The sequence below is a fragment of the Thamnophis elegans genome, chromosome 14 (assembly GCF_009769535.1).
Source record: "Thamnophis elegans isolate rThaEle1 chromosome 14, rThaEle1.pri, whole genome shotgun sequence".
In the NCBI taxonomy this organism is placed as follows: domain Eukaryota; kingdom Metazoa; phylum Chordata; class Lepidosauria; order Squamata; family Colubridae; genus Thamnophis; species Thamnophis elegans.
In genome coordinates this window covers 402,514-425,864 of record NC_045554.1, presented here as the reverse complement: position 1 = coordinate 425,864, position 23,351 = coordinate 402,514, and the positions used below count along the sequence as shown (strand labels likewise).

The 23,351-nt window shown below is 59.7% G+C and overlaps 2 protein-coding genes across 5 annotated transcripts in view; one reads left to right on the top strand and one right to left on the bottom strand.

The window, feature by feature from the left end:
• Positions 1 to 18,772, top strand: part of LOC116517553 (multidrug resistance-associated protein 1-like) — a 24,675-nt gene extending 5,903 nt beyond the window's left edge. The window contains exons 5-31 of one of the 2 annotated variants that reach the window (XM_032230573.1): positions 202 to 327; positions 2,032 to 2,093; positions 2,373 to 2,504; positions 3,022 to 3,237; positions 3,570 to 3,747; positions 4,557 to 4,718; positions 4,834 to 4,926; positions 5,916 to 6,119; positions 6,217 to 6,363; positions 6,651 to 6,738; positions 7,016 to 7,088; positions 7,238 to 7,364; positions 7,688 to 7,864; positions 8,013 to 8,180; positions 8,379 to 8,556; positions 9,987 to 10,068; positions 10,639 to 10,777; positions 11,876 to 12,083; positions 12,735 to 13,045; positions 13,132 to 13,331; positions 13,429 to 13,555; positions 13,936 to 14,037; positions 14,706 to 14,852; positions 15,202 to 15,360; positions 15,684 to 15,850; positions 16,974 to 17,168; positions 17,270 to 18,772. In XM_032230573.1, coding sequence (XP_032086464.1) covers positions 202 to 327; positions 2,032 to 2,093; positions 2,373 to 2,504; positions 3,022 to 3,237; positions 3,570 to 3,747; positions 4,557 to 4,718; positions 4,834 to 4,926; positions 5,916 to 6,119; positions 6,217 to 6,363; positions 6,651 to 6,738; positions 7,016 to 7,088; positions 7,238 to 7,364; positions 7,688 to 7,864; positions 8,013 to 8,180; positions 8,379 to 8,556; positions 9,987 to 10,068; positions 10,639 to 10,777; positions 11,876 to 12,083; positions 12,735 to 13,045; positions 13,132 to 13,331; positions 13,429 to 13,555; positions 13,936 to 14,037; positions 14,706 to 14,852; positions 15,202 to 15,360; positions 15,684 to 15,850; positions 16,974 to 17,168; positions 17,270 to 17,378 — 4,077 coding nt within the window. In that variant the 3' untranslated portion in view covers positions 17,379 to 18,772. Of the gene's footprint in view, positions 1 to 201; positions 328 to 2,031; positions 2,094 to 2,372; positions 2,505 to 3,021; positions 3,238 to 3,569; positions 3,748 to 4,556; positions 4,719 to 4,833; positions 4,927 to 5,915; positions 6,120 to 6,216; positions 6,364 to 6,650; positions 6,739 to 7,015; positions 7,089 to 7,237; positions 7,365 to 7,687; positions 7,865 to 8,012; positions 8,557 to 9,986; positions 10,069 to 10,638; positions 10,778 to 11,875; positions 12,084 to 12,734; positions 13,046 to 13,131; positions 13,332 to 13,428; positions 13,556 to 13,935; positions 14,038 to 14,705; positions 14,853 to 15,201; positions 15,361 to 15,683; positions 15,851 to 16,973; positions 17,169 to 17,269 lie in introns of both variants that reach the window. The other variant, XM_032230572.1, reaches the window with a different exon arrangement.
• LITAF (lipopolysaccharide induced TNF factor) lies at positions 17,902 to 23,351 on the bottom strand. 3 transcript variants are annotated; one of them, XM_032230576.1, is made up of 4 exons: positions 23,278 to 23,351; positions 19,938 to 20,176; positions 19,653 to 19,809; positions 17,902 to 19,557 (listed from the first exon to the last, which is right to left on the bottom strand). In XM_032230576.1, exons 2-4 carry the CDS (start codon positions 20,170 to 20,172, stop codon positions 19,449 to 19,451), a joined length of 501 nt encoding a protein of 166 aa, XP_032086467.1. In that variant the 5' UTR covers positions 20,173 to 20,176; positions 23,278 to 23,351; the 3' UTR covers positions 17,902 to 19,448. The 3 variants fall into 3 exon arrangements, with proteins under 3 accessions (XP_032086467.1, XP_032086466.1, XP_032086465.1); XM_032230575.1 differs by lacking the exon at positions 23,278 to 23,351 and having other exon boundaries at positions 19,938 to 19,980; positions 20,044 to 21,227; XM_032230574.1 differs by lacking the exon at positions 23,278 to 23,351 and having other exon boundaries at positions 19,938 to 21,226.

The window sequence follows — 23,351 nt, the reverse complement described above, 5'->3', positions numbered from 1 at the left end:
GGCTTTTCAGTGAGATGAAGCGAGCACAATGTGCATCTCGTAGCAATGAGTTCCCCTCGATGAATTTAGCGCCTGGGCAGCTTCAACCAAAGTTTACTCTTTGGACAACCCTGAATTCTCTTATTGGGGGAAAAGGTGCTGATATTCCCAGGGCAATTCCACAAATCTCCCTAAGTGGCATATTCTTATTTTCCTCCCCAGGATGCGGAAATAGACGTCTTTCGCTATACCACTTTCTACATCTACTTCGCTTTGGTGCTAATCCAGTTTATTCTGTCCTGTTTCCCAGAACGCCCACCTTTATTCTCCGAAAACATTCGTGGCCCGGTAAGTGTTATCGCGGCAATTGGCTGGATGAGTCATACTTGGGTATTTAATGTGTTTGCTTAACGAAACTCTTTTAAATCTTCTGCTCAATTGCATGTAAACAACTTTTAACTGTTTGCAACCGCTTGTCCAACTCCGGTTGCCTGAATTTCCTGCACGTCAATTGTTGGCTACAGTTTCGGTCTGTTGTTTGTTTTTCAAAAGGTTGTCCCGTCCCTTTGCGTTTGTGCAAATAGTCAAAGTTTTGTATTGCCAGGAATGAGGTTCCCAAATCAGAGAGAGGATTTTGGGGAAGAGTCGGGAGATTTAAAGTTGTTTGGTGCAAATGTGATCTCTTCCTCCCATTAGCAATAGCAATAGCAGTTAGACTTATATGCCGCTTCATAGGGCTTTCAGCCCTCTCTAAGCGGTCTACAGAGTCAGCATATCGCCCCCAACAACAATCCGGGTCCTCATTTCACCCACCTCGGAAGGATGCAAGGCTGAGTCAACCCTGAGCCAGTGAGATTTGAACCGCCGAACTGCAGAACTGCAGTAGCCTGCAGTAGCCTGCAGTGCTGCATTTAACCACTGCGCCACCTTGGCTCTTGGTATCATAGCAATAGCAGTTAGCAATAGCAGTTAGACTTATATACCGCTTCATAGGGCTTTCAGCCCTCTCTAAGCGGTTTACAGAGTCAGCATATCGCCCCCAACAACAATCTGGGTCCTCATTTCACCCACCTCGGAAGGATGGAAGGCTGAATCAACCCTGAGCCGGTGAGATTAGAACCGCTGAACTGCAGAACTGCAGTCAGCTGAAGTGGCCTGCAGTACTGCACCCTAACCACTGCGCCACCTCGGTTCACCGACAAAACCGCGCTCGACTGAACCATGCCCGACTAAACCGCGTCGCTGATGTCATCAAAAGGGCGACAACAGCGCGGAGACAGAAGCACGCTGTAAACCCTAAACCTAAAATTAACCCCTAAACCTAAACCTAACCCTAAACCTAACCCTTACCTTAAGTTGAATCGGCTTGCTTTCAAAGCGCTATTTAAAGCACCCTTTTTTCTCCGTGCTGGCTGTTGTCGCCCTGTTGATGACGTCAGCGACGCGGTTTAGTCGGGCGCAGTTTTGAGTCATGCGCCACCTCGGCTCTTATTCCATTGGGGAGTATTTGGGGAGGGCGAGTTCTTCAGAAAGGCAGGAGGAGGGTCTGACCATCTCCTTCCATAACCTCTTGGACTGTGGCCTTGAACCCCTAATTCTGCTCCCAGCTGTGGGCTGTTTTTAGAGTGTGGCGCAGTTGGTGCCTCGGAGAGTTCATGAGCTCCAGCCGTACCTGCCAAACCAGGCAGGAGCTGAATAACCGGCTGAAGGGGGAACCTGCTGGGATCCACCATAACAATAAACCAATTGCGGGCAGAATTTGTCCCCAAGGCCACACAGGGCAGCCCCCTCCTTCCTTGTCAGCTTGGGATCGCCCACTTTCTGCTTCATGGGGGGAGCCAGTTACGTCTTTCGATCCCGTTGAAGGGGCTGAACCCTGAAACTGGCTCTGCTCTAAGTGGGCTCTGCGGCAGGGCTGCTGGCAGCTGAGCTGGCGATGTGTGGGCACAGCTGCCCCGCTTCCTGCTTGCCCTCCACCCGGCAGCTGCCTGGAGGAGGCCGTTAGAAGCCAGTGACCCTCAGTAACCAGCTGAATCCCTTCCCTCCCCGCAGAATCCCTGCCCGGAGTCCGGGGCTTCCTTCCTGTCCAAGATCACGTTTTGGTGGATCTCTGGGTAAGAAAACAGATATTTCCATAGACTTCAACCTCTTGATTCTCCGGTCGGAAGCCTTGAGAGGGGACGGCACCTGCCCATGGGCCATGACGGCTGGGGATTCTGGAGGTTGTAGTCCTGCTTACCTGAAGGGTGCGAGGCCGGAGAAGCCCTTCGGTCCGTGGCCCAGTGGATTCGTGGGATGTTTTGCGGGGCCACAGTGCAGGTCCCCTGGGAGGGCCCTGGGGCAGAGGACCCCTTCCGTGTGACTCTGAGGCCGAAACGTCCTCTTCCCCTCAGGCTGATGATTCACGGGTACCGGCAGCCGCTGGAAGCCAAGGATTTATGGTCTCTGAACAAGGAAGATACATCGGAGGAGGTGGTGCCCGGCTTGGCTGCCCACTGGGCCCGGGAGTATGCCCGGGCCAGGAAGTGCGTGTTTCTCCCGGAGGCTGTTAGTGCTCGGCCTGGCTTTGAGGACCGGGGGGGGGGGGGGGGCTTTTCCAGGAGGACCCCTTTTGTGCGACACTACTCACACCTGCACAAAAGTGTTTTCTTTGTTCCCTTGCTCTTTAGTTCCCCTCCTTCCACAGAGAAGGCAAGCGTGGGAGGCTCATTTGGTTTGGGGCCCTTAAATTAAGTGGGTGATGATCAGGAGCCCCCGGGGCCTTCCAGCGCTAAGTGGGGGGTCCCTTGTCCCCCCCACAGCACAAACCGTCTTGTGGCTGCTGTCCCTGGCTGATGCTTTCGGGGTGCGCTGAGCTGCAACTCCCATCCTGGCTGGTGGTTCTGGCCAGAAGTGTGTGGGGGGGGGGCTGGGGGGGGGTCCCTGATCCCAAAGGGGGGAAGCCCCACAATCCACCCTGGGAGCCGGCTTTGGTGACCTGAGCAGGTGTTTGGGTCGTGATCCCAAAGAGGCCTCCATACCGGCCCCTTTCTGCCTCCGCAGGCTCCTGAGCCCCCCCATGCGCTACTCGCCCAAGAAGCCGGCCAGCTCCGACGGGGCGGAAGAGGCGGAGGCCCTGATCCTGGAGCCCCCTTCAAAGGGCCGGGAGCCCTCGCTCACCCGGGTGCTCTACAAGACCTTCGGGCCCTACTTCCTGATGAGCTTCCTCTTCAAGGCCTTCCACGACCTCATGATGTTCACGGGGCCGGAGCTGCTGAAGTGGGTGGCAGACCCTCCCTCCCTCCCTCCCTGCCCTTGGAGGGCTTGGCTGCTCCCTTGCAGGGCTCCTCCTGGGTGGCAAACTCCCTCCGGGACTTCAGGCGGCTAAACCGGCATCCCAGCCATCGCGCCCCCCCCCCCCCTTCTCTGGCCTTTGATGCCAGGGAATTGCAAGCTGTTTTCGGTTGGGCTTCCTCTGCTGCTTTGAGCCTCACAGGGGTCTCTGTCTTTGTCCCAGGAGCCCCCTGCGGTCTCCCGGCCTTTGGGGGGGGGGTGTTTGGGCCGGCCAGTCCTTCCTTCCTGCAACGCCGTCTCCGTTTTCTCCTTCCTAGGCGGCTCATTAACTTTGTCAACGACAAGAGCGCCCCCAGCTGGCAGGGCTTCCTCTACACCGGCCTCCTCTTCTTCACGGCCGGCCTGCAGACGCTGGTCCTGCACCAGTACTTCCACATCTGCTTTGTGACGGGGATGAGGCTCAAGACGGCCGTCATCGGGGCCATCTACCGAAAGGTGGGGGGGACGGCGGTTGCCTTCTGGCCAGGGTGGGGCCTCCTCCGTCTCTGACTGGACAAGGGGACTGGGACCCGCAGCCCGAGACGACCCCTCCTTTGCGCAACGGTCACCCCTGAAGCGGGGGGGTGGGGGGGGCAGCTGCATGTCTGCTGAGAGGAGAAAGGCAGGAAGGGAGAGCCTGCGGGGCAGGAGGCTCCTGGGGACAAAGGGACGTTTCCCCCCCTGCTTCATTAGCAGAGTCTTTGGAAGGCGCCGTTCCTGAAACAGGCACCGGGGGGGGGGGGGCATTGGGTGGACGCGGCTTGCCCCAAATCGCTGGGAGCAGAGCTGGCAATTCGTTAATCACAAAAGCCCCTGGTGACCTTTTGCGAAAGGCTCTGTGGGCATCGCCCTCTCGCTCCGCTGCCCGTGATGGGCTCCATTGGCACCTCCCCAAAGGGAGACCCGGCTTGTGATCCTGGCTCTCTCGTGCCCCTTCCCTCTCGGCTGGAGATGGGGAAATCCCACGATATCCAAGCCCTAAATCATGGTTAATGTTAACTGTGCTGAAAAGGTAGTAAAACTTAATTAGGGGGAAATGTCACTTACTTGCCCCAATCCCTGCGCCCCCCCACACCCCCCCACACAAGAGAGAAGGGCGAGGGGATGGTAAACCCCAGGCTGCCTTCCTGAGGCTCCTTTCGGCTCCTTTCGGCTCCAGCTCTAAATCCACCGGAGGCTTCTGGGTTCTCGGTTTGTCCTGGGAGCTCATTCTTGCTGGGGGGGCTCCCGTGATGCTCAATCCCACCCCCTTCTCTGCTTCCAAGGCCCTGGTCATCACCAATTCGGCCCGGAAGACCTCCACGGTGGGGGAGATCGTCAACCTGATGTCGGTGGATGCCCAGCGCTTCATGGACCTGGCGACCTACATCAACATGGTGTGGTCGGCCCCCTTCCAAGTGATGCTGGCCCTCTACTTGCTGTGGCAGGTAGGCGGGGAGGGGCTCCCTGAGGCCCAGGGGGAGGGAGGGGGGGGGTATTGCTCACACCCTGCGAGGCCTCTCCAGATCGTGAGGACTGAGGCGCCTCCAATGGTCTCCCCAGAATCTGGGCCCTTCCGTGTTGGCTGGCGTGGCCGTCATGCTGCTCCTGGTGCCTGTGAATGCGGTGATAGCGATGAAGACCAAGGCCTACCAGGTGGGGGCCCTGCTGGGGCGTCAAATGGGCTCGGGCATGGTGGGTGGGAGGGGGGGCTGGGGTTGCCCTCTTCTCAACCTCGGCACCTTTAAGGCGGCTGGACTTCAACTCCCAGAATTCCTCGGCCAGCAGTTGACGTCCACTCGCGGGAGAAATGCTGCCGTTGAGAGACGCTGGCTGGGATTGGTCAGAGCTGCCCTTCGGCCTCCCCTTTTCTTTTCTTTTAATATAAATTTTTATTTTCATTACATAGACAACACATACACAACAATAAAAAAAACAGAAAAACAAAAAAACCCATCATCGCATACAGCATGTCGTTTGGTTACAGGTGTTTTAACATCCATGTTCCCGAATAACATTTACCATCTCAGATTTTTCATCTAGTATAACTAAATACCTCACTTTCATTGTACAGTATATGTTCAGTTACAATTAGTATTATTTTCCCCCCCCCAATAAATCATAATTCCCTTACATTCTTGATTGTCTATTTGATAACAGTATACCTTTATATGATCCCCATGTGATAGAAATTTTTTTTTTACCAACCATTTATATTTGTATGTCACTATTTTCAATTATGCATAATTCCACCAATCGACTATCAGGGATGCTTATGTTCATTATTGTACATCATACATTCAAACAGAAATCTTATTCCTTCATTTTTCAACAAAATATTCTAAATAGTCGCTACATATATATATACCAATTTTCAATTATTCCCTTTTCAATGCAAGAGCAATTAAACCCCCGTGAAGCCCCACCATCCTCCGACTGAGCCGCCTGGAGGGGCTGGAAATTGGCTCCCGGAACCCAAGTTAACTGGGTGGAGGTTGTGGGAACCGGAGTGCGGGCAGGGGGGCCCAGGGGTTGTGGGCCAGGCTCCCTGGGGCTCCAACCCAGAGCTGCACAGCTGCAGTCAGTCCGGGATGTGGGCCGCTGCCCCCGAGGGGGCTCCTGACGGGCTCCCGTGGCCGTTGCAGGTGGCCCACATGAAGAGCAAGGACAGCCGCATCAAGCTGATGAACGAGATCCTGAACGGGATCCGAGTGCTGAAGCTCTACGCCTGGGAGCTGGCCTTCAAGCGGAAAGTGCTGGAGATCCGGCAGGAGGAGCTGAAGGTCCTCAAGAAATCCGCCTACCTGGCGGCCATCGGCACCTTCACCTGGGTCTGCGCCCCGTTCCTGGTGAGCCTTTCAGGGTCCTCCAGGGGCTCCCCAGCACCCGGGAGCTGCAGGTGCGTCTCCCTCCAGGTGTGACTCCGCCCGGCCTGCTTGTCCCTAGGTTGCTCTGTCCACCTTCGCCGTTTACGTGTCCGTTTCGGAAAAGAACATCCTGGACGCCCAGAAGGCCTTCGTGTCCTTGGCCCTCTTCAACATCCTCCGCTTCCCCCTCAACATCCTCCCCATGGTGGTCAGCAGCATCGTGCAAGTGAGGGTCTCCCGGCTCTGCCGCTTTGGAGGGGGGGCAGCAGGTCTGGCCAGGGGACAGTGGGGGCTTTCGGGGGGGGGGGGCAAGTGTCAACCAGCAGGACAGGCTGAGTCCTCCTTGGTTGGAGGCTTCAAGCAGAGACGGTCTCTATCCTGCACTAGACAATCTCCACAGTCCCTCCGAACTCTGCCGTTCTGGGGTGGGCAGCCCACAGCTCCCCCTCTCCCCCAGTTGCCCCCAGAATCTCAGGGCCGAGTCTCAGGAGGGGCCTGTCTCTTGGGCTCCAGGCCAGCGTGTCCCTGAAGCGTCTCCGGGTGTTCCTGTCCCATGAAGAGCTGGACCCCGACAATGTCATCCGAGGGAACCTCCGGAATGGTGAGTGGAGCACCGTCAGCCAAGGGGGCCCTCGGAGCAGCTGCCAGATCCCCCCACCCCCACAGACAATTAAATCCAGCATTGCTCATTGGTATCTTCCAACGTCTGCGCCCTCTGCACAAGGGTTCCCAGTTGTGGGGCCTGGCGGTGGAGGGTGGGCGGGAGAGCCCAGAAAGGCGCCCCTTGGGAGGGGCAGAGGGTCCCCCCCCCCGGGCAGCCGCTGCCCTTGGCCACCTCCGTCCTGCTCAAGGGCGCCTTTCCTTTTGCCACTGGCTAGCGGGCAGCAACAGCGTCAGCGTGAGGAGTGCCTCCTTCAGCTGGTCACGGACGGAGCCCCCCGTGCTGAGCAGGTGAGACCCTGGATGGCCCCCCCCTTGCCCCTCCCGGGGGCTTGGGCTTTTGGCTCTCCAGCCAGGCCCCCAGAGGTGGCCCTGGAGGGTCCCCCCCTTTTGCCGCCTTCCGGGGGTCGAGGCTGAATTGGCGACTCCTCCTCTTGCAGCATCCACTTGGCCATCCCGGAGGCCTCCCTGGTGGCCGTGGTGGGGCAGGTCGGCTGCGGCAAATCCTCCCTCCTGGCGGCTCTTCTGGGGGAAATGGAGAAGCAGGAGGGGCACGTCTCTCTCAAGGTGCCCCCCAGATGGGCGGATGGAGAGCTTGGGGGGCTTATCGGGTGGTCTGGCAGAGGGAGGGGCAGCTCTGAGGCCCCTCCTGCCTTGACTGGAGCGGCTCCTTTCCTCGGGTTTGCAAATAGAGGAGGGTCTCATTTCCCCAGGGGGTGGGGGGCATCTATGATGTCCTTCAGCCGAAGGGAATTCCCTTGCAGGGCTTCCTGGGGGGGCTGCAGCCGCCTTCCCCTGGTGGCAAATGTGGGGTCTCAGGGCAGCAGCGGGGGGCCAGCGGTGGGCTCCCTGGAAGGGAAATTCAAGGGGGGGGGGTCTCCTCTCGGCAGGGCTCCGTGGCTTTCGTCCCCCAGCAAGCCTGGATCCAGAACGCCACCTTGATGGAGAACATTCTCTTTGGGCGGGAGCTGAACGGGGGGCTCTACCAGCGGGTGGTCGAGGCCTGTGCGTTGCTGCCCGACCTGGAGCTCTTCCCTTCGGGAGACCAGACGGAGATTGGAGAGAAGGTACTTGCGGGGGGGGCACCACACTCGCTTCTGGCCAGACCAAAATCTCTGTGTGGCGCCATTTCCCTCCCGCATCCCCTTCTGGGGAGCCCCTCCGTGGTGCTCCGGCTCCTGCCCGGCCCTGAGGGCGCTGCTCTCTCTCCCGCAGGGGGTGAACCTGTCGGGCGGCCAGAAGCAGAGGGTCAGCCTGGCCCGGGCCGTCTATGCCGACACTGACATTTACCTGCTGGACGACCCCTTGTCGGCCGTGGATGCCCACGTCGGGAAGCACATTTTCGACAAAGTCATTGGGCCGAAGGGCCTCCTGAGACACAAAGTGGGTGTGTGGGGAGGCTGGTGGGGGAGGGTCTTTCCGCAGCCTCTGGGAACTCAAAGGGCAGAGGGGGGGGGGCTCATCATCCCCGGTCTTGTTGCCGCCTCTTTGCTCTTAAGCTGCACTGGTTCCCTCCAGTGGGCACCGCAAGGCCCTCCGTCCCCCAGCCTCCCTGGTTTTCCCTCTCCCTTCGTGCCCCAGACCCGGATCCTGGTGACGCACGGGGTCAGCTACCTGCCGCTGATGGACACCGTCGTCGTCTTGTCCGAAGGCAAAATATCGGAGATGGGGTCGTACCAAGAGCTTCTCAAGCAAGACCGGGCCTTCGCGGAGTTCCTGCGCACGTACGCTGGGGCGGATCACAGTGCGGCTGGCGAAGGCAAGGAGCGGGCAGCGGCCGATGTCGGTCTCCCACCGTTGTACGGGTGCTCTTGTTCCCCTGCCCCGTTGCTGCCTCTGGGGTTGCTGAGATGGGCAAGACCGCCGGGGTTCCTGTTGAGCCACCTTGGTGGGGAAATCCCTCGGACAGCTGGCAGCTGCAGCTTCCGTCCTCTCCGTCCCTCGGTGCCTCCTGGGGCGGCTCCCCTGTCCCTTCTCTGCCCTTTTCCAGCAGTTGTTGAATGGGTATTTGTTACTAGAAGCTAGCTCGGTTTGTTGTGTGTGAATGGGGGCCCTAAGCATGCGGACTCCGAGGCCGAAGAGGAGGGGAAGGGGCCGAACCCTGGAGGGGTTTTCAGCTTGTGCTGGTCAGAAATTGAGTTGGAAAAAACCTGTCTTGTTCCTAAATCGGGGTTTTCAGACTTGGCAACTTTTAAGTGTCCGCTGGGGAATTCTGTGAGTCGAAGTCTTGAAGTTGCCAAGGCTGGCCTGACCGGCTCAAGGGCTGGAGCTGCCCCCTCAAACCCTTCGTGGGTCTTGAAACTGCCCAGGTTTCTGCAGAGCCTTCAGGACTCAGGTGTTGTTGTTGCCCAAATCGTTGCTCCGCTGGGCAAACAGCTGCTGGGCTTGCCAGCTGGCACTGCAGAACCGAGGCGGGTTCATCTAACGCCCTGGAAAGAGAGTTGCTTAATTGGGCGTTTATAAAGCTAATAAAAATTCCACTTTCCTTGATTGTGGGAAGTGGGCGGGGTGAAGGGAGCCCTGGAAGTCGCTGGCTTAACTCTTGCCTGAGGCTCCCAGATTGAATTGCCCTTTGCAGACTCTGCTCTCCTTCAACAAGCCAGCATAGCTTAAGAGGGAAGAGCTTAGCTTAAACCACCTTCTTCTTCTTCTTCTCTTTGTTCGTTCTCCTCTTTCTTTGGATTTATAAAAAGCATTTTGGACAGAGGAGGGTGGAGAGAAGTTATTAAAATTCCCAACAGCAATAGCTCTTAGACTTATATATCACTTCTCTAAGCGGTTTACAGAGTCAGCCTCTTGCCCCCCAACAATCGGGGTCCTCATTTGACCCACCTCGGAAGGACGGAAGGCTGAGTCGACCTGGAGCCTGGTGAAAGTCAAACTGCCAAATTGCAGGCAGCCGGCAGTCAGCTGAAAGAGCCTGCAGCAATAAAAGCTTGATAATTCCCATCCCCCCCCCAAAAATAATTTCTGATGACTTGTATTCTTTGCTAGGAGAAAAAATAATTGTCCAAATTCTCACCGAACCCCCCTTCAGCGAGTCGATTGAAGCGAAGAGCTTCAGTTCTTAAATCCCTGCAGGGACGCAGAGTAGAGGACAGGGCCAGATAGTAGCGGATTTAATTGGGAATCTCTCCTTTGCTTTGGCCCTTCCGTTTCGTGCACCAACCCTCTTTTTAATTCCTGCAGAGACCCCCGGTCTGGTCCCAAAGGAAGAGAAGCTGCTGGAGAACGGGGTCCTCGCCAGCGAAAACTCGGTCCAAGTGAGGAGGTGGGCAAGGGGAGCAGCCCTCGGGGAGGAGGGGCACATCCGGGCGCCTTTTTCCCAGAGACTTTGAAACTCAAAGTTTCACCTAGGCTAGGAACAACACCCCCCCCACCCCACCCATTTGCTGCTCCCTTCCTTCCCTGGCATCGGCAGGTGCCTCAACCCACCTGGGGCCCTTCAGTTGCTGGCTGAGGGGTCTCACGGGGAAGGGAGGGGGTCTTCTTTGTCCTGGAGGCAGAATCTGCTCCAGCACAGGGAGGAACTTCCTGATCAGCCCGGTTTCTCCTGTCCTCCCTGCTGGTGGGGATGCAGGGAAGTCCCTGGGGCGCCCCCTTCAGTGGGCTGCTTCCCAGGGGCTTCTGCTGCTTTGGAGGGCGGAGCGCTCAGCCCCTGCCAGGTGTCCCCTGCCACGATCCCAGGCCTTTGCCCACACGGCGGGGGGCCTTGGAGGCTGGGGGAGGGGGCGCCTGCGGGAGCTGCTCTGAGCATGGGCAGAGGGCTCTGGGCTGGGCGAGAGCGCTGCACGAAGCAGCCACGCAGCCCCGGTTCAAGCATGGCATGTGGGCCTTGCAGGCAGCTGAGCTGCTCCTCGACCTACAGCAGCGACACGGAGAAGTCCCTGGTGCAGAACAGCCTGGCCCAGGCTCAGAAGGCGCCGGACGGCAAGAACACCTGGAAATTAACCGAAGCGGACACTGCGCAGACGGGGAAAGTGAGGCCCCAGCCACCACCCACCGGGGCTTCCCCCTTGGCGCCCGTTTAGCCCAGGAAAACTGGCTCCCTTTGGAGTTGGGGGCTGGCCGTAGCAACTCCTGCCCCCAAAAGAGGAGCAGCAGCAGCCTTGGAGAGGGTGGGGGGAAGGGGAGGGGGCCGGAGGGAGGGCTCAGTGGCTTCCACTGCCGGAGCCTGAGGGAGTTTGGCAGAGAGGCTCTCTTTCCAGAGGGCGTGGATGCGCCTGAGGGGCTCCCCTGGCCGGCCTTCGGAGGGCCGACGGTCCCTTTATTTGGGGATTAGGTCCAGGGATTAAAGGGATTCCTTTATTCAGGGTATTATCCATATTTGTGTCAACAATAACTTGGCCCAGTTCTCTCCTGTGAAAAGAAATCACAAGCGCCTGACAGTTGAAGGAGCCACTCGGGGGGTTGAACTGTTTTCTTTCTGGAAAAGGCTTCCAGCTGGCCCAGGCTCCTGGCGGCCATTCGGACGGCTGGCCCCAGGCCAGGCTCCAGGCTCAGGTTCAGCCCTTCACTGCTGCCGCCAAGGTCGTGTCTGTTTTCCTTTCCCCACTGGGAGATTGTGAACCGGCTGGCGGAGACAACGCAGGGCTGCCCTCGCTCTGCCCGCCTGGATGCCATCTTCCTTGGCCCCTTCTCAAGCCCCCTCACCCCTCCCCCCGGGCAGGGAGGTTGGCACTCAGGGAGGGCACGGCTGGTGGAAAGGGCACCACTGCCTTTGTCCTCTGACCGGCCATGGCCGAGCGCCTGCAGAGTGGCAGCCGGGGGTGGCCTCCCCCCCAGATTGAGAGCAGATTTTTTGGGGGGACCCAGAAGGAGAGAAGGTGGCAGCTGTGGACATCTCTTGCCCTGGGCGGAGGGAAGGAGCCGGGATGGGCAGAGAATGGCAGAGGGAATTGGGGGGGGGGGAAGAGTTGGAACAGGATCCAGGAGCAGCAGGGAGGCCCCCCCCCAAAGCCTCCTGCCACCAGAGAAGAAGGGGGTGATATGGTTGGGCAGCAGATTTCTGGGCCTGGGGGGCAGAAGGGTCCTGGGGGCGTGGCAGACCTCTCTGATGACCGCCTTGTGCGTCGCAGGTGAAGACGACCGTCTACTGGGAGTACATGAAGGCCATCGGGCTGGGCATCGCCTTCCTCAGCATCTTCCTCTTCCTCTGCAACCACGTGGCCTCCCTGGCCTCCAACTACTGGCTCAGCCTGTGGACAGACGACCCCGTCCTCAATGGGACGCAGCAGCACACCAACATGCGCCTGGGGGTCTATGGCGCCCTGGGAATCTCTCAAGGTCTGCCCCTTCACCCCCCCACCCACCCCCAGGGGTCCTGCTTCCTTCTGGCCAGCAGCTGCCCTGGGGACAATCCCGGGGTCCCTGCGTGGGGAGGGAGGGCTCCCCTCTTCCAGGGTGTGAATCCTGCATTTTGCGGGCAGAGATCTGTGCCGTCTCTTGAAAGGGAAGGTCTGTTGGGGAGCAGGATGCGGTGAAAGGGACGGGAGAAGAGCGGGGGGGTGGGGCTGTGTGCCAGGTGTGGCCTCGTCTTCTCCCGTCTTCACCCCAGGCGCTTCATAGTCTGCCCAGCAAGAGACGCCTGGGTGCCCTGATCCTGTTCCTGGGCTGACAGCAACCTCAGAGCTGGCACAGGGCTGGGTGCCCAAAGCTGGTGTCTGTGCCAGCTTCATGTGGCCTTTTGCCCTGAGTGGGGCATTTCTATGGTTGGGAAGCAGAGCTGAGGCACATCGGCTGGCGCTCTCAAAGGCGCCCTCTGCAGGGGAAGCGGGCAGGGCAGCGTCTTTCATGGGGGCGGGCGACAGCGGGCAGCCTTTGGAATCTTCCAGAAGACTCTTGGGCCCCCCGTGACCCAGACCTCGTGGGTGGGCTGCGTTGGCCTTCCTGGGCGGCTCCAGCCGGGCCCACCCTTTTCCCTCTCCCTCCCTGCAGGCGTGGCCGTGTTTGGCTACTCCATGGCGGTTTCCGTGGGGGGGATCTTTGCTTCCCGCCGCCTCCACCTCGACCTGCTGCACCACGTCCTGCGGTGCCCAGTGAGCTTTTTCGAGCAGACGCCCAGCGGGAACCTGGTCAACCGCTTCTCCAAGGAGATGGACATCATTGACTCCACCCTGCCGCAGGTCATCAAGATGTTCATGGGCTCGCTCTTCAACGTGCTGGGCGCCTGCATCATCATCCTGCTGGCCACGCCGATTGTAGCCGTGGTCATCCCGCCCCTGGGCCTCATCTACTTCTTCGTGCAGGTAGGGGCCACACACAGCCCTCCCCGGGGCTCCCTCCCTGGCCCCGGGGCCCCCTCTGACGGCCTCCGCTTCTCGTGCCTCCCCAGCGCTTCTACGTTGCCACCTCGCGCCAGCTGAAGCGCCTGGAGTCGGTCAGCCGCTCCCCGATCTACTCTCACTTCAACGAGACCCTGCTGGGCGTCAGCGTCATCCGTGCCTTCGGAGAGCAGAAGCGGTTCATCAGGCAGAGTGACCTGAAAGTGGACGAGAACCAGAAGGCCTACTACCCCAGCATCGTGGCCAACCGGTAATCCAGTTGGGGGAGGACGAGGGAGCCCTGAAGCGCTCGGAAGGGAGGGAGGCTCCCTGCCCGCCTCTAACCCCGCCCTCCCTGGCCTGCGCAGGTGGCTGGCTGTCCGGCTGGAGTCGGTGGGCAACTGCATCGTCCTTTTCGCAGCCCTGTTTGCCGTCATCGCTCGCCACAGCCTGAGTGCCGGGCTGGTGGGCCTGTCCATCTCCTACTCGCTACAGGTAGGGCGGCTTCAGGGAGGCGGTTTCAGCCTCTTCATGAGCCGGACCTTCTCCGGTGGGAGAACCATCTGCCCTGGGAGGATTGTGGCAAAATGCGGTGTTTTATAAGCATAGGTAGAATGGATGTAATGGCAAAGCCTCTCGCAGGAGAGACGGGGGCTCCTCCTAGGATTGGCTGGCCGGCTGGAGGGCCTGGTTTTTCTGGCCCCTGAGAACCACTCCTGCCCTGGTCTGGGGTCTTCCCTGCCACCTCTCGTTCACCTTAAATCCCGGCCCTGCTGGCGGCTGTCTCGGAGGTGTCTCCCAAAGGGGCCGCCTGCTTCTGCCCTGCGGGGGCTCAGATTCCTCGGGGGTTGACCAGGGGGGTCCTTCCTTTGCAGATCACCACCTACTTAAACTGGCTGGTCCGAATGTCCTCCGAGATGGAGACCAACATTGTAGCTGTGGAGAGAGTGAAGGAATACTCGGAGAAGGAGAAAGAGGCCAGTCTCTGCTCCCAGCCGCCCCTCTCTCCTTTGGGCACAGAACCCTGAAGGGGCATCCCTGGCACAGGACGGCCTTGGCCTTCCTGGTTCTCCCAGGAGAAACTTTTTTTGGGGGGGAGGGGTTGCAGCCTCAGGGAGCTGCTGAAATGCTGGAACCGCTCATAGAACAGATTCTAAGCCCCCCACTAATTCTGGGGTCCACAAGGAAGAAAGGCCTCTTCTGTTCTCGCTTCCTGGCAGATAGTTCTTTGGGATAGACTGCCCCTAAACAAGAAGGTTCCATTTGGCTAATGCTTAGGAACCCCCTGCAATCGGCAGGGTCCTCTCTTTAGAAGTCTCCAAAGCAAAACCAGAGGCTCCCTGGGCTCTCAGCGTGAGGAGGGGTCTTGTCCCTCCAAGGGGTCCCAGTGGCCGCGTCCCTTCTCCCGGCCGCCCAACTTGCACAGCAGCAGCGCCCTCTGGTGGCCAAGAGAGGAGGCATTGTTCCCCTTGGTCCATTTGCTGGGAATCGGCTGTTTGCACCCTCCAGAAAAAACATCCCGTGGGTGGTGAGAGGCCGAGTGCTGGGCAGGGGGGTTGGGCCCAAAGGAGGAGCCAGTGGAGGTTCTTGGGAAGGCCCCCGGGCTACGGCTGGGGCGCATGAGCCCAATTCCCATCTCTCGCAGGCCGAGTGGACCTCTGCGCCAGCGGCTGCCCCGCCCGGCTGGCCTCAGGAAGGGCGGGTGGAGTTCCGGGGTTACAGCCTCCGCTACCGGAGCGACATGGACCCTGTGCTGCGGGACATCTCCATCGTGGTCCAGGGAGGGGAGAAAGTGAGTTCCAGGCGGCCCTGGGGGTTGGAGGCAGCCGTGTCTCTTCAGGATGGGGGCTGGGAGGGAAGAGGCTTCCTGGCCCCGGGGGAGGGGCAGCAGAGGAGCTGGTGGAGGCAGGAGCTCCTTCCGGGCTCATCTGGATCACCGGGAAGCAGCACAGATGCCGCCTGCATGGCGAGACCCCTTCAAGCTCCATCAGGAGAACCGTCTCTGCCTGCAGAGGTTGGGGGGGTTCCCTGGATGTCCGCCCGGTGCTGCCCACCCATCCCCCCAAGTGGGCTTAACTCCTCTTGGAAGGAAGGCTGGGCCCTTTGCAGTGGCTTCTCTCTCTGCTCTCCGCCCTCGGCAGGTGGGCATAGTCGGAAGGACGGGGGCCGGGAAGTCCTCCCTGATGCTGGGCTTGTTTCGGATCAAAGAGGCGGCGGAAGGGGAGATCCTCATTGACGGGATCAACATTGCCAAAATTGGGCTCCACGACCTTCGCTTCAAGATCACCATCATCCCCCAGGTCAGTAGGGGCTGCCTGGGGGGGGGGGGCTGACCTTCTCAGCAAGGTCTCTTCCCCCCCCCCCCCCAAAAAAAAAATCCCCCTGGAGTCCCATTTAAGGGAATCGCCTGGGATTGAATGGATGCAAGCCGAGAACTCGATTTGAGCCCCTGGAAAATGCAAAGCTCATTTGTGCCTCCGTGGGGCATTTGCAGCTTCAGGGCCCCCTGGAGATTTTAAGCTTCCCACCCAGGAGGCCGTTTTGGAAAGGGGGGGAAACGGCGGAGAAGCTCCGAGGGCGACCAGCCAGGCTCTCTTCCTTCCTCTTCCTCTTCCCTACCTAGGATCCCATCCTGTTTTCCGGCTCCTTACGCATGAATCTGGACCCCTTTGACCAGTATTCTGACGACGACGTCTGGATGTCGCTGGAGCTGGCTCACCTGAAGGCCTTCGTCTCCTCCCTGCCCAATAAGCTCCTGCACGAGTGTTCGGAGGGCGGGGAGAACCTCAGGTGCGCAGGGCAATGGGAGAGCTTTTGCCACGCACAAGGGGGCTGCGTGCTGGGCAGGTGCTTAAGAGCAGGGCGCGGAGCTCTGCGAAGCTTCTTTGCCTCTAAACTATGGCTCTGCCAGCCCTTGGTTAAACTGGCACTGCCCAGAAAGCATCGCTGGCTTTGCAGGAGTTCCACACTTTTGGAGAGGTCTTGGCCGGTCTCTGGCCATGGGCCCAGCTGTCCGTCTGGGGCTGATTCACAGGCTTAAGAATCGGGAGTGATTCTGGCTGTTTGGGAACCCGAGAAGAAAGAAGCAGGTGGCCCGAGAGATGTTCAGCCTTGTCTTAACACAACTGCCAGGAGGAAAACTGTGCCTGGCGTTTTACCTGCTTGGTTCTCTTTCCTGAGGGGAGGGGCGCCCCCCCCCCCTCCTCCTCCAGAGTTTGCCTGTTTAGTCATCAACTCAAGGACAGGCTGACTCAGAGGCCTTGGAGATAGTTGTGTTCTCCTAATCGTGTTGTTATGGTCACACACTGAACTGATATAATCCTTGTACATTTAATACTTTCAGTGGAATAACAAAGAGCGCGTTTCTTAATATAATTAGTTCTCTTTCTTCTTTGATGTTCCTTTTTTCCTCTGGATCTTTTTCTGTTTTTTTTTCCCCCTCTTATCTTTCTGTAATTGCAAAGGGGGGGGGGGCAGAGAGAAGTGAAGCTGCCCTTTTCTGCCTGCAGCCTTCTTGCAAAAGGATGTCTCAGGTATTCAAGGAAATTGGCTTCTGACGCGGGCTGTAATCTGGGGCAGTTTCTGCCCAGAAAATGCCAGCCTGAGCCGAGCATTGCAGCCGAAATGATCAGAGTCCAGCAGATGCAGGAAAAAAACAGCTCCACCCTTTTAGGAGCAGCTGTGGAAAGTCGGTTTTGAGATAAACAGAAACCAGGCTTTGCACACACACACGCACACACACACACACACACACACACACACACACACACAGAGCCTTATCTCTGCTTGTGTCTGGGCAACAGGCACAAGGACACACACAGCCTCTCTCGCTTAGAAAATCCCTGTTCCACTCAAAAGGAGGATCCAGCACGTTGGTCCTTTGGCGTCTAACGTTGCCCTTTCTGTCTTCAAGCGTGGGTCAACGGCAGCTGGTGTGCCTTGCCCGGGCCCTGCTGCGGAAATCCAAAATCCTGGTTTTGGACGAAGCCACGGCCGCGGTGGACCTGGAGACGGACAGCCTCATCCAGTCGACGATCCGGACTCAGTTTGAGGGCTGCACAGTCCTGACCATCGCGCACCGTTTGAACACCATCATGGACTACACACGGTAAGGCGCCAGGGGTGGTGGGCCACTGGCAGGGGTTGGCACGGGGCGGCCCTCGTGCAGGGCAAGGAAGACGGTGACGGATGGGACGGTTGTCCATGTAGGGTGATCGTCCTGGAGAGAGGCAGGATCGTGGAGTGCGGGGCTCCTGCTGACCTCATCGAGAGCAGGGGCGTCTTCTGCAACATGGCCAAAGATGCCGGCTTGGTTTGACCAGGTGAAGCCGGCCTTCCCCCACCCCCACCCATGCCCAGGGAGAAGCACAGGCAGGCCGGCACACGACCCGTTCTGCAGAAAGGGCAGTAGAACAGAGGCTTCCTCCTCCTCCTCCTCCTCCTCCTCGCTCGAGAGGAGCAGCACGGGGGCTTGGGGCACAGAAGGGCCCCCCTGACTTGAAGGAGCATCTTGCTGGGATCACCGTCTGCACCAAAAAAATTATCTTATTCTGGTGATGGGAGAAAGGATGCAGAGAAGCAGCTGCAGCAGATTCCGAAAAGGCCCTTCTGGTTTCCTGTTTCCTTCAAGGGTTACACAAGGTTCAGATGCAGAAGAGCAAACCTCCTCTTCCCCCCCCCACCCCCCAGGGCAGGTTCAGCCCCAGCCGCCTTCGCAGCTCCCCTGGCACTGCCTGGTCACCTGCGAAGGGAAGGGAGGCCTCTGCCAGCCTGGGAGTTTAGAAACTTCCGTTTGAATAATGTGGACCTTTTTTTTAAAGGGAAAACACTCTAGAGATCTCTTTTCATAGAAGATAATTATTTAATTTTTGTAAATAAATTTCTCTGAAGTTCAGCAGACTGAAATGTTCTTTGGTACTTTTGTAGTAAAGTTTTTGAGTTAAAAGAATGGCCCTATCGATTCCTTCTCAAGTGACCGGGGGAGGGGGAATCTCCGGGGGGGGGGGGGGCACATTTCCACCAGTCTGTTTACAGGTAAAGTTGTGCACCAAAACTGGAAAGTGCTTTAAAGGCTCAGCAACCCTCCAAGGCCTGTGAAGCCAGGATCCCTCCTCTGTGCAGCCCCCATTCACTTCAAGCCGAGAAGGGGGTGGGGGGGGGTCACAATTCCCATAACACCCGTTGCCTGGGCTCTGGATGAGGGGGGTTGCAGCCTCATCTTGGCAGTGCCCCTTTTGATGGTCGGATAAAGGCAAGCGGGGGGGGGGGATCTGACCAATGCCCGCCTATGAAGCCCAGTGGCCGGCACAGCTGCCCACGCGGCCCCCTGAGGAAGGCCAAGCGCATCAGAGGCCCCTTGGATGCCCGGAAGGAGGGTGGAAGGTTGCCAGGATGAACCACCGTTTTCCCCCATGCAGATGAGCCCAGGCTGGTTCTCTGCAGGCCCCCTCATCTAGGGCGCCTCTGTAGCCGCTATGGGGATGCTGCCTGGCCCCAGTTGCACCACCAGCCCTGCCTCCCTGAAGGGCACTGGCCCCACAGAGGACCCCGGCACTGGCCAGGCTCCCAGCAGAGCCCCTCCGCTTTCCCCCCACAGCAAGGAGGGCTGGGCCGGGTGTCGCCCTTTGGAAAAACTAGGATCCCCTGCAGTCCTTTTTCCCTTTTGCAAGGCGGTTTTATTTCAAAAGCTGAACAAGTCAGGACTAAGCTTGGAAGCAAATCAGAAAAAAGTTGGACTTGCAGAGCCAACATCTTTAAAGTGCTCCGGAGATTTGCTCTCTAGCTACCCCCAAAATCCCCAGGACAAAAGACCCTCCTTCCTGGGGGCAGGAAGCTGCCTTGAAGCCCCGAGTGCAGAGCTGGGCCCTGGTTGGGGTGCCGGAAGCCCCCGCTCTGCTCCCCAAGGCAGCCGCAGGGCCTCTCTCCCCCCGTTGGGCCGAACGAAGGTCTATGTTCCCTGAACTGGAACCCCTCAGATCGGGGGGAACGCCCGGCCTTGGCATCACAGCAGGAGCTTCTGCCGCCCACATTGGTGGCTCCGTTACTAGGCACGTGCCACGGGGGGAACGGTGGGAGCCAGCTGGAGTCCTGCATGGCTTGTGTCGAATGCTGAAGATGGCCTCCCTTCGGCCCTCAGAGGTTGTGCCGCACACTTGTCCTGCAGAGGAGGCCTGGCACAGAGGGGTGGCGGCAGCCTCCGCGTGGTCCTTTCGCTCCTTCGCAGGAAGCCAGGACCCGCTCATCCCACGGACGGCCGAAGTTTGGGAGGGGGGCTGGAGAGGTGGTCTGCGTTGCTCCAAAGGTCTTGAAGAGGGGCTGGAGAGGCCCAGGAGGACTTGGGGAGCGCCGTACGAAAGGGGCCCTTCCCAGCACCGGGGCCTGGATCCGCTCAGAGGCGCTTGTGGACGCCCAGGTAGGCGTTGCAGCAGGGACAGAAGTGCTGGACATCCTGCATAGCATCCACGCAGAAGGGGATCAGGCAGCAGCCCAGCCAGCACCTGCGGGGGGGAGGCAGAGAGCGGCCGGTTCATTCCAGCTGGGCAAGGGAGGGGGGAGAAGGGGAGCTGCCCTGCTTCCCAGGGGACCAACTTACCCCACCAGAGCGAGGCCGCCACAGGAGAGCCAGGCCAGAGCGCCAGGCTGGTACGAGATCCGGGTCACAATCATCTGGTTGCAGGCAGGACAGCTGATCTGCATGGGTTGGTCCAGGAAGATCAGCGGCCCCGGGATGTAAACGGTTTGGTGGGGCACTGGAGAGAGAGAGAGAGAGAGGGATGGAGGGGCGGGAGGTTCTGGGGTGCCTCCCATAGAGGCCCCTAGAACAGCTCCCTTCCCCTCCCCCCCCAGGCAGCCTCCTGCAGGCGCCACTGGGACTCACCTGGAGGGACCGCTTGGCCTGGCTGGGGTTGCATGCCATAGGCCTGGGGTTGCATGCCATAGGCCTGGGGTTGCATGCCATAGGCCTGGGGTTGCATGCCATAGGCCTGGGGTTGGTAGGGGTCCGGAGTCCCCTTCTCAGGAATTCTCCCTGCAGGTGGGTAGGGGGACGGAGCTGGATTACTCCCGCCGGCCAATTCTTCGTAAGGCGGAGGAGCTGAAGAAGGAGCAGCCATGTTTCTAGGAGAGAGGCCAAAAGGAAGCTGGGGTGCTGGCCAGCCCCTCGGAGAAAGAGCCCTGCCTGGAGGAGGGGGGGGCAGCGCAGCCACAGCGCTGCCCCAAAGGGAAGAGCAGCTGGGAGCTCCACACTCCTGGTCCTCCCCCTCTCGCCCTTTTCCTCTCGGAAACCCTCGGCCTTCATCCCCAGGAAACAGGCGCTTCCTCATGGGCGGCTCTTCCAGGAATGGAACTCTGCCCCCTCCCCCAGCAGTGGTTCCCAAACAGGCCCCGTAACGTCAGCCGAGAGCTGCCCCGGGGGGTGAGGAAGACCCTCACGGCGACTCCCCTTGGCCGGGCTTAGTGGCGGGGGAGGGGGAGGGCCAGGCTCTGGGGCAGCCTTTCAGGTTGGTTTTCCTGGAGTCCCTGCCCTGCCGGTTTCCTAGCCTGGCCTACCTCAAAGGGCTGGCCCTCTGGTGCCCAGAATGCTGCCACCCAGAGCAGGCCCTTAACCCGGGATCTCCTTCACCCCAGGAGGAGGTGGCCCCCAGGTGTTTGTCCCGGAGGGGAACAAAGGAGGCTCCATGGGGGTTTTCCTCAGAAGGAAGAGGAAGAGCTTCAGGGAAAGACACACACACACACACACCAATCACCATTTGGGGAAATGGATTCTGTAATATCGAAACAGGCATCATAAGACGTGGGTGACGGGCGGGTCCTTGCTTGGCTCGCTCCCTTGGCAGGATGGGGCAGCCCCAGAACAATGTGCTTGTGGGTCCAGAGACCCCACCAGCCCCGAAAGGGGCTCCAGGAGGAGTTTGCACAACTCTGCGAGTGTGCAAAATTGCCTGGTCCGAGCATCCTGTTCTCAGCAAGGAGAACCCTTGCAGCCCCTCCCCCCAACTGCACTAGCCTTCCTCTTGGGGCTGCCCCCCCCCCATGCAGGGAGGTGTCAAGGGAACCAGGCAGGGGCTGAAGGCAGCCCCAGCCTCTCTCTGCCCCGTCTTCTCACCGCCTCTTTTCATGGCTTCCGTCTCACTGCCAAGAAAGCAGCCTGAAGCTCCTCCCCACCCCAACAGCTTGACTAACATCCCCACCCTTCCCTGAAGCCCAGAAAGCAGCCCGGAACTGCCCCCCCCCCCCCCCCCCCGCTGCTCTTCTGCAATGTTCCTCATTGCACAATCCCGGAGTTTGATTTTCAACCCTTCCCGGAATGAAGGAAAGCCCGCCCCTCCCCCCCCTGGCTCCCATTGACAGTGCAATTCCTTCAGTCCCTCCTGTGCAGGCCCCCCCATGCCCCCCCCCAGAGCCTCCTCCCTCCCCAGAGAAGAGCCCTGGGCAGAGAGGGGGTGGAGGGGTCCCACTCTTTGCAATGGGAGCAGCTACCCCCCCTTCCCTCCAGGACCCCAGGGGAGGCATTTCCATCTCAGCCAAGCCAGTTGCTCTCAGAATTCCTCAAGGGGAGCAGAGGAGGAGACCACACACCCACCTGCTGAGGCCCCAGAGTGGCTCTGGAGATGCCCCTAAGGAGCCGGGGGAAGGAGGGAGCCAGCCAGCCTTTGTGAGATCAGCAGGAGCCACAGCTATGCCAGCCTCATAGAGGGCAGACCTTTGCCTGCCTGTGGGGCAAGGCAGCTCATCTGCCTTGGGTCACAACGCGGCTGCCCTACACTGTCAAGCCCACCGCCTCCCGTGGGAGTGATGCTCCCTGACCATGACCCCAATTTGTGGGGAAGGACTCAACTGTCCCAAGCAGCGTGGAAGATGGGAGGGGGCTGTTGCAAGGCAGCCTGGAAAGGGAGGGCAGGAACCCACCGAGGGGGAAACTGCCTTTTGGTTTGGGGCTTCTTCGCCAGGGAGATGCCGCAATCCATACCGGGGCTGTGATTGTGCCAGTGAGCCTCACCTGTGCGGCAATTTCCAGGATGCCAGGATGATGATTAAACCACCAGAGTGACGAACACATAAACAAATACAATAAACCCTCACTTGCAGAAGGGAGTGAGTGGAAAGTTTCAGTGCCCAACCCCTCCAGGTTGACTGCTGGGGCTGCTTCAAAAGCACAGGGCAATGGGACAGAGGTCAGGCCTCTCCACTGAAAGCCTTTTCTCTCTTCCTTATGGGACGGGGCTGGACTAGAGGATCTCTAATATCTTCAGCCCTTGCACTCTGTTTCTCTAACCATTCTAAGCTCCTAGAACGTTTCCATCTGCACGTGGCCACCCGGAGCCTTTGTGTGGCTCCGAGGGTTTGTGGTGCGTTGCCCTGAATTGATTTTTAAAGGAGGGAAAACGTTTCAGCTGTTTTGCTTTAGCAGGAAATTCGGCTAAAGCAAGTTTTAAAGCCCCTTCCCCAAGCCCCCCCCCAATCTCCACCCCACTTCCTCCCCCACCAGCGGCCGACATTTGCCCAGGCTTAAGGCCAGAAGGGGCAACCACGGACTCGCCTGTCACTCGGGGAAGGAGCAGAGGCCGAAGGGTCTGTTCGCGCTGCCCCCAGACGGGATCCGGGGAGTTCCAGCAGGGCAAAAAGACAAGTTGCTTCCTGGAGCCGGAGCGGCCACCTCTGCCAGGCTGCTGGCGGGGTCCAAAGAAGCCGTACCGAGGCCCGGCGGAGGAGCAGGGCGGGAGGGCTCTGGTCCAGCGGCCCCCGCTCTGGAGCCTCGCCCGCCTCGTTCTCCTAGGGGCTCCCGCTCGGGCGCCCAAGCCGAGGGCCGGAGGGGGAACCGGACGGGGCCTCCCCTCGTCCTCCCCCCTCCCCCTGCAGGAAACCCCGCGGCGCCCCCGACCGGCCACCCGGAAAGGCGAGCCGAGAGCCCGGCAGAAGCAGCCCGCCGCCCCGCCTCGCCCTCCCGTCCCACGCGGGGCTTCTCCGGGCCGCTGCGACAGGTGGCAACGCCCCGACCCGACCGCGCTGGGGCTGGGAGGCGTCCGGCAGCCGAAGGTCGGCCCGAGCGAGACTGGGGAGAACCAGCCGCGGCCGCGCTTCGCAAAACCGCCTCTCCCCCGACCCCGCGGGGCCGAAGCCGCCGAGCCGAGGCTCCCGGGCCCTCCCCGCCGTTCCCTGAGGGGCTCAGCCGGCCGCGCCCTCCCGCTCAGGGCCGAGGAGGGAGAAGGCCGTCTTACCTCCTGGTCGCCAGGCACGCGCTTCACTTGCTGGCCGTCGGGCTCTTCCGCCTAGCTGGATCGCGGCCCATCCT